This window comes from Marmota monax, unplaced genomic scaffold (genome assembly GCF_021218885.2).
Source record: "Marmota monax isolate L192 unplaced genomic scaffold, Marmota_monax_Labrador192_F-V1.1 WCK01_AAM20220418_F8-fsc00022, whole genome shotgun sequence".
In the NCBI taxonomy this organism is placed as follows: domain Eukaryota; kingdom Metazoa; phylum Chordata; class Mammalia; order Rodentia; family Sciuridae; genus Marmota; species Marmota monax.
In genome coordinates, this window is record NW_026695215.1 from 17,652,160 (window position 1) to 17,669,109 (window position 16,950).

At 34.9% G+C, this 16,950-nt stretch overlaps 1 protein-coding gene and 1 non-coding gene across 4 annotated transcripts in view; one reads left to right on the top strand and one right to left on the bottom strand.

Moving 5' to 3' along the window:
* Nucleotides 1-16,950, bottom strand: part of Armc8 (armadillo repeat containing 8) — a 99,019-nt gene that overhangs the window by 67,925 nt on the left and 14,144 nt on the right. For 2 of the 3 annotated variants that reach the window (XM_046431952.2, XM_046431953.2), the window contains exon 2: nt 9,770-9,846. The exons of the other annotated variant lie outside the window; for it this stretch is intronic. In XM_046431952.2, the coding sequence (XP_046287908.1) occupies nt 9,770-9,846 (77 nt within the window). The remainder of the gene's footprint in view (nt 1-9,769; nt 9,847-16,950) is intronic. 3 annotated transcript variants of the gene reach the window in all.
* On the top strand, nt 6,596-6,702 carry LOC124084631 (U6 spliceosomal RNA). Its single transcript, XR_006849172.1, has one exon. It is a non-coding gene; the product is annotated as a U6 spliceosomal RNA (small nuclear RNA).

Below are 16,950 nucleotides of genomic sequence, written 5' to 3' on the forward strand. Positions count from 1 at the left end.
ATGCAAATATTAAGATCATTGGTAGCATTGAAGTTTTTAGCTCAACCATTTCTTTTACATCCCAATAAGCTCCTAAACACTGATTCAACATCTCTTTTCACTTTTCCTCTTCTGGCTAGTAGAGCTCTATAATACGTAGAAATTTTCTGACAACCTTAAAAGTTACAATCTCAAGAAGTTGTACTGTTAGCAAAACATAAATCTTGTAGAAAACCTGAGGGGAAAAGTTACTTTAAAAAAATAAATACATATTTACAACACCAGATATATTCACTGGCATGTAAAACTCTGGTGATGGGCTGGGAATACAGCCCAGGTGGAACACCTGTCTAGCATGTGCAAGGCCCGGATTCAATCCCCAGCAAGGCGGGGTGGTGGTGGTGGTGGTAACGATCCTTCTTTACATTTACCTTCTTCAATTACTATAGAAAAATACTGCTATGACAAGGGAGGTGCTGAAAGTAGATTCTCCCCACAAGTTTCTGAACAGCACTTTTACAAGCCTTGAGCCAAACACTGAAATTACTTGTTCTTTTCTTCCATGAGCTCAGTACCTGCATATAGGTCTTACACAGCCTGAGATATCCCTCTCTGTAAACTATCCCTCAGGTTTCTATATGGTTTACAAGAGATATATAACAATAATTTTTAATTTTGTTACTAAACCAAATGAAGTTTACTGAAGTTTTTACCAAGTTCTGACATATGATTATAGAATGGTAAAATATCAAAGCCTCAGTTCAGTTAGTAAATTGTAGTTTGGGAAAGGTTTCACGTCCAGGCTCCTGCCTCCTTGTGGATGCCTCTGTTTCCTTCTTACAGGCTTAGTTTCAATTCATCAGCTTATAGCTCTGCAGCTATTCATTTACTTTTGTCATTTTCCCTTCTCTACTGTGTTCAGCTTTCCCTAAATGCAGTGCATTCATCTATCTAGATAAGAGTCTACTTTGTGCCAGGTGCCATTCTGGGTATCCTATTACAGAACTCCCCATCTTAGTATTTTCCCAGTTTCCTCTCCATTCTTCCAAAACTAAGCAGAAATGAGGTATTTGTCTCCATATCACCTATGAGCCCATTTCAAACATTGGTAACTGTGCTAAAGTAAATGTTTTTATAGACAAAGCAAACAAAAATCACTCCAAAAACAATTTTCCAGTTCTCTTAATTTACAAAAAAAAAAAAAAAGACATGAAGAGGCAGCCAGTGGTTATAGACTAAATGCAAGCTGAAGAGAACACTTATTAATAAAAATGAAGTAATGTCTAAGGAAAAAAGAATTGTTTTGGCTCTGATAAGAAAATATATCTATGCTAATTGGCGGGGGTGGGGGATTTTCATGCCCAGCAAATAAATTCTATTCAGTTATTATTATAAAGGGATGCTAGTAGGTCACTTCTATGAAAGGGATAAAACGGAAAGAGACAATAATCACCATATTTCTCCCTCTTTGGCAGATCTAAGTACAATGTAGTGTGTGTGTCTCTCTCTCTCACTCTCTCACTCACTCAACATTTCTTATCCCCTTCCTCATATGGTCCCTTGGCTAATTTTATTCATTCTTCCAGTCTGAACTTAGGTGTCAATGTCACTTCCTCTAGGAAGCATGATCTGGGACCTCAAGGTCTGGGCTAGGTGTCCCTCCATCAAAATAAACTTACCACTTGTTAGAATAGAAATCTATTCATCTTTAGCAGCATTAAAGTAAATCTGGTCTGGAAATATCAGAGAAGTTACTATCAAGGGATCATTAATTATAGTGATTTGAGAAAATGTACTACATAGAAATATGTACTTTTTTTCTTTTTGCCACACTGTGGGGATTGAACTCAGGGCCTCACCAATGACAATGAGCTACATCACCAGCCCAGAAATACATACTTTTTAAAAAATGCAAACGCAGTTAACAACCAAGATGGGAATACAACAAAACTATGTAAAATCTATATATTACTTAAAGCTTATAAAATATGCCATAACCACTACATTATTTCACCTTCATTACATCTTGCATAATATTAACCCCATTTTACAAATGAGGAAGTTATAACTCATGCTTGGAGATTTTTTTCAGAACTCCATATTAAATGACAGAGTCAATAATCTCAACCAATGTCTTTTTAGCCAAATGAGTTTTGCCTTACCTCCATTCCAGCACATTAGGCATTTATAACAAACTGATGGAAAATAAAAATGAATTTGATAAATTCAGTTCCTTTTTCACTTTTTACATTGTTATACAAAATAAAAGTATCTCTAAGTTTTACTCAGACATCCTTTTCCCAGAGATCAATGGAATATAACCTTCTGCCTATCAACTTTAAATGTGGGACAGTGATGCCCTACTTATATTCTACTGAAACTCAACTATTAGTTTTTGAGCAGAGTACTATAGTGGGCTATTTGAAGGACCCAAAACCATCACACAAGGAGATGCCTGTTCTGAGGAGTTTAAGATCTCTTTAGAAAGATAAAAATAACATTAACAATGTAAGGCAGTGTTATGCTATAAACTCAGTGTTTATATGGACAGGAAAATTTGATGGTTAACATATCATTGAGGCTATGGTAGGAACTAAGACAATCCTTAAAAAATGGTCAGGACTTGGATAAGTGGATGGGGAGGGTGAAATGAAAAGCCTTCACAGATGATCATATTAGAAAGGAATATAGCTTGTTTCTGGGGTGAGACAAGAACTGAAAAGAAAGTTAATTTCAGGGTAGCATGAAACAAAGCTAGAAAAGTAACAGGGAGAAAGGACAAACTAAAGGGAGATGGATTAAGGAGCAATTATGGTTTTGAACACAGAAGTGGCATGAAGGAAGCAGTGCCTAAGTAAGATAAGCTGAATGTGGAATGTATTGGCATGCTGATAAGACTAGAGTCAACGGGGACCTAAATGGCTGATGCTTCCCCTTTATGGTTCCAAGGAGGCTGTGCTTTGTTATCATCTTAGTATTCACCAAACTATATGTGGATTGCCTCTTTAGTTATTTGACTTCTTCATTAGACCTTTAAATTCTCTAGGCCAGTGACTACATTATTCATTCTTAAACACCCCTATACTAGCACAATGCATGGCACTTAATAAATGTTAAAAGAATTAACCAAACCCCCTGGTGATCTGATTATGTGAGAATAATTAGGATAACAGCCACTGGAATCATTAAAACAAAGGACATTTTGAGGAAGAAGTTAATGAGATGATTCAATAGGTACAGGAAATTTTTTGTGGCATATCTTGAATGACTAATTCATGTCTGGACACAGAAAACATTAGGAAGCTTAAAGATAAGCATCTATCCTGACTTGAAACACACTGAATTATTTTGAGGTGAGATAAGAATATCCAGGTAGAAAGGCAAAAAAAAAAAGTAAGCCTTGAGGATATCCCACTTCCAGGGGATGAAAGAAAACAATATTAAGATGTTCTAAACATGCATTTGTCAAGTAACAATTTCAGCTAAAATCTAGACAAAATCTTAAATTTGCAAACTAATAAATGGACATATGAGGCACCCACTTTCACATGTAGGTTAAACTTTGTACTTCACTTCCTTTCTTTGCTCTGAAAGAGATCAATTAGGAAAAAAAAAAAGTCTCAAATATTAAAACACACCCAATGCCTACTGCAATTATGTCTAAATTACAAGATCATAAAGGTAATCAATACTAAGAGAAAATAAACACTAAACTATGCCATTAAAATAGTAGCAAAAGCTAACAAAAGAATTGGAATCTCCTAGAGAAACAAAATTTCAGTCAATAAGCATCTTTTGCTCTGAAAGAAATTAGAGAAAAAAGACTCAAATATTAAAACATACACTGTAAAACATACCACAGTTACCTCTAAATTAGAGGATCGTAAAGGCAATCAATAGTGAGAGAAAGTAAACACTAACTATGCCATTAAAATAATAGCAAAAGCTAAAGAAAAAATTTGAATGTCCTTGAGAAACAAAGTTTCAGTCAATCAGGTATAAGCGCATTTACTTCTAAACAGTCAAAAATAGCATAAATTTTAACTGAAAACCTATTATCTTCTAAAAACAAAAATTATCTTTAAAAAAGTATTGAAGGTTGAAGCCCTGAGCTAAAGATCAATATTATTTTCATTTTGAACAAGTATTACTTTTCACTTACCTGAAGCAGCTCTTATTTAGAACACAACTCTTTAATCATGTTAAGTCTAATCAATATAAAGTAACCAAACATTATAGTAGATACTATAAAAACTACAATCTGATAAGGTTTGACCTACTTATGAACACTCACTGTTCATAAGACATTCACCCATAAAATAGGGGGGAAACCATATTTATAAGTAGCTAAGAATAAGGTAACAAAGTAAACAACCAATAAAAATTATTTGAAGTTTGAAAATTATAAAAGTACTCATTTTCTGCCTTAACAATTATTATAAAGCTGTTTTTGGAAAACACAGTATTAAAACACCCAATACAATTAGCTTTCCGTTACCAGGCTTGTTTGGGTATTCCAAACTAACAACTGGCCATATGTAAATTTCCAATTTAAAAAGAGTTTCATAATGATGATCTATTATTCAAACTAAAGTTAGTTTTACAAAAAGCTTTAAAAGGGAGCAAACTTTTTTCAGAAAACTTTAGCTCAAGTTAACTTAGGTACTTATTGTATATCTACTAGATATATAAACCAAAAAGACCTGAGAATTGACAGCAAATTTAGTTTCATACTTTTTTTTATAATGGGGATATTGAACTCAGGAGCACTCAACAACTGAGCCACATCCCCAGACCCTTTTTTTGTTTTGTTTTTATTTAGAGACAGGGTCTCACTGAGCTGCTTAGGGCCTCACTAAATTGCTGAGGATGGCTTTGAACTCACAATCCTCTTGCCTAGCCTCCCAAGCCACTGGGATTATAGGCGTGCATCACTGTGCCCAGCTCATTCTTACAAATTTATTCTGTGATGCAAATTTTTAGAATACATGTAGTTTCAGATATAGTTCTGATTTGTATAAAACCATCAAAAAATTATTGTAAATATTTAATCTTCCTTCTACCGCATTTTAATGGCTCCTTAATAACAAGTGAATGCATAAATTTTAAAATTAAATACTAGCTCAGAAAGTAGGATATTTATTGTATTTAATTTTTTATCAATATATGAATATAAATCACATTCTCCAAAAATGAAGAGTACAATTTAAATAGAAAAAATGTGGCAGCAAATAGGCAATTTATATATATGAAAATATATATACACATAGGCATACAAATATATAGCTATTCTTGATGTTCAAAGTTAATATTACACACATACAAATACAAACAGCTTATATGTATGCAGGACTCCCAATGTTATCTAACAAAATCTGAAAATCCTGCCACCCTTTTAACCATAATTCTGACTAAATTCTGTTTCAGAATACATAGTTTTAAACAACTAAGACTCAAGATTACTCTATTACATCTGATATTAGCACTGTCTTTGTAGACATTCATTTGTGTATGGGTGCGTGCGTACTGGAGATTGAACCCAGGGGCACTTTACAACTGAGCTACAACCCCAGTTCTTTTTTTTATTTTTGAGACAAGGACTCACTAAATTGCCCAGGCTGCCCTCAAACATGCAATCCTAGTACCTAAGACTCTCAAGTTGCTGGGATTATAGGCGTGTGCCACCATGCCTGGCTACTCAAAACACTTTTTAAAATTACAGATTAAATGTATTAGGTGATAAGCTTTTTAAAGGCATTTCTTTTTTAGGATATTTAGAATTATTCTAAAACTTAACCCTTAGTTCTCAAAACCCTAATGTTTCATTTTATAGAAATTTATCTTTAGCTCATGTAAGAAAATGGAATCTGTCTATACTGAAATCAGAGATCATTTCTGGGACCAGTAAATTGAACCAGAAAAATCATTATCAAAATAAACTCATTTCATAATACAGTAAAATACTTAATAAGACACTTTAGAAATGGATTCTTGGTTTAAAACACACACACACACACACACACACACAATTTTAAACCATCTGCAACTGTCGGTATATTAAATCAGAAGAGTCTAGTTGATTCTATTCAACTTTGAAAGGACAAGTCCAGTCACATTTGCTTCTATCAGTTTTTTGCCTTTTATCACAGGGATATCAACACAGGGCCACGAAGGAATATCTGCCAATCTTTTCATTATGAATCAGTAAAGTAAGAACCAGATCAAGAGCTCTAGTTTAGATATGTTTTAAAAGACACATATACTACACAGTATTTAAGTAACTTAGACTCGAGCTACAAAAGCACTTGAAAAGCTATTGTCTTCAACTATGAGATTTAACATGATTGAACTAATACCATAATAACCTCACTAAAAATTGCCCTGCAATTGTTTCTTAAAATTACATGCAGATCTCCACATGAGAGGAAGCCCAGAATCTGCAATGCAGGGTAGTTCATCCAATATAGATACATATTCTTTCAAGTAGTTACAAAGGCTATATAGTTCATGACTTACACCAGGGACCTCCCTTTTCTCTCTATTCATATCTTATACCATGTCTAATAATCTATTCAGTTATGCATATGATATTTTGCTCTTGTAGAGAAAAGAACATGTGCTCACTTCAGCAGCACATATACTAAAATTGGAATGATATAGAGAAGATTAGTATGGCCCCTCTGCAAGGAAGACATGTAAATTCATGAAGTACTCCATTAAAAAATAGAGAAAAAGACCTGATTTTGTATTCAAGCCTTTGATACAGTAAGATCATTTAAATTTATTTTAAATATTATACCAAAAAAATGTTACATTTTGATAACTCCCGCTCTTCAACAACTGAAAAATAACCAGTTCTGATGCTGAATATTATTTTTCACTGATTGGGTAAAACACTCCTGGGCGATATGGGTTATCTACAAAAATGCTCCCTATGTTTACGGGTGGAGCTATGGCTCTAACTCAGTAGAGTAGATTATAAACTGATGAAAACTGATGACTTACCTTCAATTTCCTCTATTTTGTTTTTTCTGTTAGTATGTTTTAGATGTTTTCAATCTTTATTGACAAAAATCAAATCAAATGTAGCTAGAAAATGATAAGACTGTAGTTGTTTTATAGACAAAGCTGTAATTCTTGTCAAATTTTATGTCCCTCCAATTGGATATTTTGGATTTAAATAAGATTACCTCAGCCTCTCTTTTTCTTGCCTAAAATTAGCATAGTACCTTACTTGTTTACACTCTGTGGCCATCTTTTTTACCTACCTACCTATTTTGGTCTAGTAATGGTCTCTCTGTGTGACTCAATAGTTGTATAAGACACACAAAAAGGGAAAAAAATTGGTCAACTTTCTTTTCCTAAGTATCATTTTGGTTCCCTTTCACACTATCAATATTGCATTAAATAAATAAAATGTTTAAAATATAATTTATTTTTCATTCTAAAATTAATTTTCAGATAATGTTGTAACTCAAGAAAGAATTAAGTCATAAAGAATAAGTATTTCTACCTAGAAAAAAGGAAGCTTTGTAAAATCATATCAAATAAACCTCCATAAGGCCAGCTCTACTCTGACATAAGGGGAAAAAATGCTGGGTAATCTATTCTTTTCAAACTATAAACAGATGTTAGTATTATAAGTAGCAATCACATTTACCAGAATGTGTTATGGTTTGTATTCTCTTGTCTAAGTCAAGAATTCTAGTCCCACTTCCTCTTTTTTTTCAAATCGCTTTATGTTTGATTCTTTAATTTGAACTCTCCTTTTAATTCTGTGCAGAGAATCATCTTATTTTTGAAGTTATTTTATCTTGGAGCTAATAACAACTAACTACTTAAGTGCCAGCTGGTGGGTATCCACAACACACCAGGCACTGAATTTTTTATTTCTGACTTAATTCTCACAAACAGCTGGCAAAACAATGCTTTACAGACGATGAAATGAAGGGTCAAAGAAATTAAGTAATTTGCCCAATCACACAGCTAGGAAGGAACCCCACCAGGAAATGTCATAACCCACTTTTGTCCAACACCAAAGTCCCTGCTCTTTCCACTCTACCATCCCACATGAACAGCCTTTCTTTGTCTGTCTAGCTGGCAGCTAATTGTGTTTGAGACTTCATAATTGTTCAAGAGGCAGTAAGGCTATCAAACCACACTTTAGTTGCTTTGTTATAATTCAATCTTTCTCAATGTTCTTTAGTCTCTTATTTCATAGCTTATCAACTTTTAAAAAGTTATAGTATTCTTTGGTAAATTAAAAATTTCTCAAAGTGACAAGCTACTCATATCAGATACAACTCAGTATACATACTTACCGTGAAAAATCTTTGATTAATAACTAGCTTCCTCCTAAACATCTGTAGCAGCATTAGTACATCATCTTCTAATCTTAAATGAGTCTTATGTTTTTGATATTTTAACTATTGATAGTTATTTAGGACTGTCAATATATAGAGCTGTCTGGCTGCATGTGGAGAATGCTTGTCTGGTCTCAGGAGAAATGTCAAATTAAACCTATCCCCTCAACTAATTTGTGCATGTAAGTATAATCCAAACTGATTTGATTAATAGAAGGATTTAATACCACTTCTCCTGGTAATAATCAAACTAGTTTTTAAAAGAGCAGACTTAATCATCACAAAGTGTCCTAGTTAAGGGGACAAAGACAAACACTACCACAATGAGAAAACAAGAAATATATCTATTATTGTTTCTGTAAACAGAAGATGTAAAGGTAAAGTGTCAATTATCTTAGGTGGGTCCCAGGCAGCTCCAGCTCAGTTTGAAGAGCAATATACACTTCTTTTGCCTCCTTTTACAAATTCACATCTCCCAAACATCCCTCCATATTGTCTTTTGGGGCAGTGGGAGCTTTGAAAACAAATTCCAGTCAGAAGAAACTTCTACAAATAAGGCATCCTAGCCTTGTATGGCCGAGAAAGAGTTACACTTAAGGTACTATTGGGCTGACACCAACAACAGGGTAAGAGAAGAAAAAAGGCATTTGTGCCCTCACTGCTACCACTAATGTACCTCATCTTTACCATTTTTTGTATCCTTCTTTCGTCAAACACAGTTCAGGCCTGTGGGTCCTGGGTGTTTCTAATCCTGTGAGGAGCCTTAGGTTAGAACTTTTTCCTTAAAACTAATGTGTTAGGAGCATACTGTGTTAAACATCAAAAGGAGAGAAAATTCACCTTTCAGTCACTTGAAATTTTACCCGATTTGTCCCATTTCATTTTTTAAAAATAATCACCTCCAGGATACTGCTTAAAAATGCTTCTTTTCATTAAACATGATGAAATTTTGGAGAAAAAAAAAGGGCATTAAGCTTATCAAGAGTTTCAATTTTCTGATGATTGTTTAGTTCGAAATTCTGATATATAAAACATCACTGGGAAACTCAGTGGCAGTTGGTGAGTTAACCAAAAAACAAAGCACAACAAAACCTACTAACCTATTCTCCCACTGCATTCTAATTACAAAAGATTAATTTTATTCTCTGGCTTCTGTGGATATTAAAGTAGCAAAAGTATTCTCCAGAGGAAAATTTTTAAATTTAAAACAATAATTCTACAAAAAATAAAGATAATTATGTCAGTTAATAGCTATCCAACAGACAATTATTTATAGTAAAATGTTAAAAGTCATGAATGTCAAGCAGTCTTTTCAAAAAGAAGCCAAATGGAAGGAAAATTGCATTTTCATAATTATAAAATTTGGCAGATTAAAACATGAAAACAAACAAGACTTTTTGATAGACTCTTAAATGCATACTACTTACATGACACCTTGTAGAACTTTCTGGGGATCAGGGTCAAATAGCCTGTCAACATAGTGGCGACTGCTAGCTGTTACTTCCTAGAAAGTAGGGGAAAAATTATGACATCTGAAGCCATGCAAATCACAAATTCATAGCATCACCCACAACATCAAATAGCTACTTACAATCTAACCTAAGGAAGATGAAGCAAGATTCCTCTAAGTATTATTTGCTTCCTTACTATGTGGGACACTTAAGCAGGTGACTTTTCTCTCAGGTATCAAAATAAATGGAAACTGCAGTGTTCGGTTCAAAATGCCAAAGATCTTTTTCTGTTTTTCCCCTAAAGAACACTCAATTTCAGTAATGCAAATTAAAACTACTCTAAGATACCATCTCACTCCAGTAAGAATGGCAGCCATTATGAAGACAAACAACAACAAGTGCTGGCGAGGATGCGGAGGGAAAAGGTACACTCATACACTGCTGGTGGGACTGAAAATTGGTGCAGCCAATATGGAAAGCAGTATGGAGATTCCTTGGAAAGCTGGGAATGGAACCACCATTTGACCCAGCTATTACCCAAAGGACCTAAAAACAGCATACTATAGGGACGCAGCCACATCAATGTTTATAGCAGTACAATTCACAATAGCTAAACTGTGGAGCCAACCTAGATGTCCTTCAGTGGATGAATGGATTAAAAAAAAAAATGTGGCATTTAAACACAATGGAGGGTGGCTGGGGATGTGGCTCAAGTGGTACCACACTCGCCTGGCATGCGTGCGGCCTGGGTTCGATCCTCAGCACCACATAAAAATAAAATGAAGATGTTATGTCCACCGAAAACTAAAAAATAAATATTAAAAAAAATTCTCTCTCTCTCTCTCTCAAAAAAAATGACAAAAAAAAAAGAAAATCAATGAAAAACTACAAATTTTGAAAATGAAACTGGCAGAAGAGTTTGGGAAATCAACATAATTTATAGAGTATACAATAACTTGGTTCATTTTAAAGTTAGAATTAGAGAGGAAATAGTAAATATATTTTGTAAATACTTTACAAATTATTCTGAGAAAAAAAATGTGACAATACCATAAATAATAAATTGAAGAAGAAAGAAGACATCCAGTCCTCACTAAAAACAACTGTGGGAAGGAAGTCCTGCAAACTGTCAATAAAGCAGCTGGGCATTTGTGCTATGAAATCAGCTAAGTTTCTTCATTAACTGTTGGATGTCACATATGTGAGCAATAGATAGGAATGTACTTCTGTTCAGTACACAATTAAGGAGATAATATTTGGCTATGGGCCAAGAAAAGGGTGCAGACTTCACAGTCATCAAGCAGATACAAGTGGAAGTCCCTTAAGACAGTCGCAGAGGGGCTTCAATGCAAGGAGGCAGATGTAAGCAAAAACAGTGACTACAATAATGAAGTTGACATACCTTCTTTGAAGGAAACAGTTCAGAAGCAGGGTGATCTATGGGTCCAACAGAGCAATCTATCTGAACTGGGTAAAGCTGGGTAAGCGTGGAAAGTTAAGAATATAAAGAATAAAGGACAGACACTTACCTCATTTTACTTGTATGTGGGGTTTGCTCTACTATACTATTTCTTGAATATCTATTTTGGTCAGTAATACCTTTTTATATTAATTTGCAATACTTAACATTACTTAAAATGAAGAGTAACTAGTAAAACAAATTTAAAAAATAAATAAAATGAAGAATAAAGGAAAGAAGATTTTTGTCCCTTTGTGCTCTCTGATTCCCGCTAGAATATACTTACACACTGCCACCACCCATTAGCAATGAATTATCATAGGAAGAAAGAAGTAACTTTTTCAGTTTACTCAGATACCCAATTCAGTAAAGAGCTCAATGCCAAGATAGGGTGCTGGTTTATAAGTCACCAAAAATAATTCTGGAGAACTGCACAAACTCTAGTTCCATCAAAAATAGGGCTGGGGTTGTGGCTCAGTGGTAGAGCGCTTGCCAATCATGTGTAAAGCACTGGGTTCAGTCCTCAACACCACACTTAAAAAAATAAATAAATAAAGGTATTGTGTCCATCTACACATAATTTTTAAAAATTAATACACATTTTCATACTCTGAACCTGCTACCCCAATATCCTCATAGGCAACTCAAACAGTTTAGTGGTTTTAGTATGAATTCCATCTATAAAGACCAAACAGCAGAAGCAAAAAAGCAGAAGTTACAAAAAGTACTGTGCCCACCAGGGTATCATTAAAGCACTTCTAATATAAACAAAATCAGAGTTCGAAAGATGCTTATTAATTATCTATCCCAATCCCTTGGTTTACAAATAAGGTTTCTTAATGCTCTTCACCCAGATATCAGACCATCAAATGGACATAAGGACAAAGGTAGTGTAAAAGAGAAAAAAGCATATCTGTATTACAAACAGGTAGGTTCTGCCATTCTGTTTTTGTTTAGTTTTTTTGTTTGGGGGATACTGGGTATTGAACATGGGGCACTTAACCACTGAACCACAGCCCTATCCCTTTTTTATTTTTGAGACAGGGTCTTGCTAAATTGCTTAGAGCCTTGCAAAGTTGCTGAGGCTGGCTTTAAACTTGCAATTCTTCTGCCTCAGCCTCCCAAACCACTGGGATTACAGGAGTGTGCCAGTGTACCTGGCAGTATATTTGCATTCTGTTTTTAATTTTTTTAGTTGTCAATGAACCCTTTATTTTGTTTACTTATACGCAGTGCTGAGAATTGAACCCAATGTTTCACACTGCCACTGAGCCCTATATTTATTCTCTTGATTTTCTTACACAGTAAGCTCATCTGAGCATTGCGATCCTTAGCCTCTTTCCTATTCAGGGACTGATCTTCGATTTTACTGTTCTCCACATTTACTATGGCTCTATATCTCTTGTCTCCCAAAGTGGTTAAAATATCAACAAACAAAGGGAATGAAGGGAAGGGAGAGGGGATAAGAAAATAAAAGACAGTGGAATAAATCTGAAATAATTTTCCTATGTACACATATGAATACACCATAGTGAATCCCACCATCACGTACATCCATAATAGGATTCTAGTTAGAATATGATATATTCCTTGCTTATATAATTATACCAAAATGAATCCTACTATCATGTATAGCTCAAAAAGAACCAATAAAATAATAAAATAACAAAAAAGGTACAATACTTGGGTTCAAGACACATATCTTAAACAACACAAATTTCCTCCATTAATAGCAATTCTGTTTTCTCCTCTGTGTTCTGATTCATTCAATACAACAAGTACTGACTAGGTACCTATAGCAAGGCAGTGAGGAAAACATTAAAGATGAAAAATTTAGTAAGGCATAGTTCCTGCCCTCAAAAACTCATATCCTATTTTAATTGGGTTCCTACTAAGAATATAAAAAACAGAAGTACATTGAATGTAAAGGCAACAATGAGGAAGAGTTAAGTTAGAAGAATTGGGGAAGGCCTCTTAGATGAATTGGTTTTAGAAAATGACTAAGAGTGTACCACAATGGACAAGGAAAGAAAGAATGAGTCAGTGTATAATTTATAATCACAGCCACAGGACACGTGAAGCCAACACATTTACACCATCAGCAAGTATAACAGTTGGTGGTACTGAAAAAGAACAAGAGGTAAAGAGGCCACCATAGAATATATAACATAAAAGGCCCATACAGGAGATTTCAGACTGCCTTTTGTTCAGAGCTATACTAAGTGCCAAAGAAGGTGCAAGAGGACATTAAGGCAGAATGCTGCATTTATACAATCTATAAGGGGTCTGCATGCATACAAAAATATCACCTAAGGTAGCAAGCAAGCTCAGGGGATATGGTCACTTACTCAATTTTACTTTACTCTGTGCTTTTGCCTAACATACTCATTTACTTGGATGTCTGTATGGGACAATTCTTGTATTTCACTGCTTTCCTTTGTAGATCAGGTCACCTCTCCCCTCTTACTTCTCTTTTCTTTCAGAAGGCAGCTTACAAATGGAAGAACTAGATACAGAAGACAACTGGTACAGATATTAAATAGGTTGGCAAGGGAAAACACCTCTAAAAGGGACACTGGAGAAAAGACCTAAAGAAAGTGAAGGAGCACACTGTGCAGCTATTTAAGAAGAACTTTTCAGGCAAAGAAAACAACAAATGCAAAGGTTCTAAAATAGGCTTCATCTGATATAATCAAAGCAAGGGAGGCCATTACAGCTGGAGAAGGACCAAAGGAAAAAGTAGTAGGAGATGAGGTGAAAGAACAGGAGCCAAATGATAAGAGAGAGCTACAATGTCCAATATGATAGTCATTAGCCTCATGACTTTTTTTTTTTTTATTTTAGCATTTGAAATGTGGCTAGGAACTCAATTTTGTTATTTTTTTAATATTTACTTTTTTTTAGTTTTAGGTGGACACATTATCTTTATTTTACATTTATGTGGTGCTGAGGATCAAACCCAGTGCCTCATGCATGCTAGGCTAGCACTCTACCACTGAGCCACAACCCCAGCCCAATTTTGTTAATTTTTAAAACATTAATTAAAATTTTAAAAACCAAGAGTGGATTCAGTGACTAGAAAACTTTTAAGGCTACTTGAAGCATATGAATCTACTTTTTTAATTACAAATTTTATGGAATCTAAATAGAAATTGAGTATGTCCAATAAAAATTTAGCATCCAAACTGTATAAAGTACACATTAGATTTTGAAGAATTTAAATGAAAAGTAAAATAATTTCATTAATAACTTCTCACATAGATTACCTGCAGGAATTATATTTTGACATATGAGTTTAAGTAACATTAAAATTAATTTCAGGCTGGGGATATAGATATAGCTCAGTGGAAGAGCACTTGCCTAGTGTGCCTCTGGCCCTGGCTGTGATCCCCATTACCACAATAATTAATTAATTAATTACATTTTTTTCTTTAATAGCATTGGCTTCTAGAAAATGTTAAATAGAGACAAATTTGACTTGTTTTTAGATCATTCTGGTTGTGATTTTAGGAACAGACAAATGTGTAGAGAAGAGTGAGGGGTTATAAGACAGAAACAGGGAGATCAGGTAGGAGGCTATTTAAATAATCAGAAATGCTGGTATTTCAGACACAAAAATAGCCTGGGGTAGGGCAAACATTAGGAGGTAGTAAGATTCACTCAGAATCCAGATAAATGGGGTAGTCTGAAGTAGCTGTCAAACTGGATGTGCCATCAGACAGGATGTAGGGTAAGAGAAGAGAGTCAATGGCAACACTTAAAGGTTTTGCCTGAGCATGTGGAAAGATTGAGCTGCCAGTTAATGAGATAAGGAAGTCTGTGAGAGGTGCAGATTTAAGTGGGAAGAGCAAAAGTTCAGCTTTGGACATGTTAGGACTGAGAATCCAATCAGACATTCAAGAGAGGCTGTCAAGTGGCTGTGAATATATAAGTCTAGAGTTTAGGGAAAAGTTGTGGGCTTGAGATACAAATCAGAAAGTTGTCAGCTTGTAAACAGGATTAGCTCAGTAAAGGACAGACCATGGATAGAGCAAGTCTGTGCTTCACAGCCAGAGTGATAGGGAGAATTCCAAGAAGTCAAATCAGAGAACATTTCAAGGAGGGAATAACCACCCATGACAAATCCTAGCAATGCTCAGTATAAGAAAATGACAAAGACCTGACCATTGGATTTAGAAATATGCATGCAAGGCATCACTGACCTTGACAACAGCAGTACAGTGGAGCCGACAGCTGTTTAGACAGGGTATAAGAGAGAATAGGAAAAGAGAAACTAGAGAATGTTAAATATAGACAATTCTTTCAAGAAGTTTCACGGTAAAAGGAAAAGAAGAAATAAGGTAGTAGCTGGAGGGAAAAGGAGAGTCAAGGGAGATTTTATTTCATTTCATTATGGGAGGGTTTTTTTGAGATTTTATTTTTTAAGATGGAGTAAGTTAGTATATGTTTATTCGTGAATGGAAATTCTTAATAGAGAAAAAATAACCAATGCTGCATGAGAAGGGGGAGAACTTATAAAACAATGTTCATGAATACTGGAAAGGGAATGGGGCTTACTGATCAAAGACAGCAAAACCCAGAGGGAATCCACTAATCGGTGAGAGAGCTAGAAGAATTTCTCTTTTGCTAAGAATAAAAGTAAGAAGTGTTGAGTGGTTTGAAGATAGAAATGAAGGAATAAGACACAGATTGAATGAGCTGGGAAAGTTTACCATGACTACTAGGGAGCACTAAGAATCCCCTTGAAGTTTGTGATTTTGAATTTAAACTGAGAATAGTAAGAACAGCTATTTTTCCCAGTTACATTTAAATGCATAATAGAATTCATGAATAAGAGGATGGGAATTTTTCCAGGCAAAGATAGAAAGGCTAGAGAAAGGGTCAACTGAATTGAGGGTATATGCAAAGGTGTGATAACAGTGATGGACCTACTAAAGGTCAATTCAAAAGTGGTATAATTAATAGACTGTAGGTAATGGGCAATGAAGGATTGCTGGCATGGGAGTACTAAGAGTGATTTGAGAGAAGGTGCCAGCCAAGACACTAGAAATTGGTCAAGGTTTAGGAAACAACCATGGGAGCAAGTACCTCAAGGTAAGATTGAGTATATGATCTTTAGAGAAGTCTAGAATTTTACAAAATTGCATAGATAATGAAATTTCCATAAATCATCACAGAAGTAGTGCTAGAAAAAATTTACAATGAGCTATAATCCTAAAGAAATGAGGGAACAATCAGGAGGTCTATAGATGAATATAAGGTAGAATATAATGAGATTTAAAGGTAGGGTTTTTAAGAGGGAAAGAGCAGGGTCTGAAAGCACCAATGAGGAACAAGGAGGACTTCTAAACCATCTTTTTTCAAGGATGTTATGAGGGATATAGGAAGAAAAAGAGATGAGAAGACTGAGAGGCTAGGAAAGAGTGGTCAACAGATGAAAATCTTGGTTGCACTTTCAATAAAAAGATGAAGGGAATGTTCAAAGAGGCTGAGCATAAGGGAAGTAGAGTGAAAGAAACAAAATAAAAGCAAGGGATCTGTATACATGGTGATTCCTCCATTCTCCAAACAAAAGAGCAGCCAACTAAAGCTCAGGGCACAGTCTGAACAGCAAAGTTAATCAGAGTCAGACTTGTAGTTCTGCAGCCTTTTGGCATAGGGCTTCAAATAATCGAACCAGCAAGCTTTAAATCTGGCT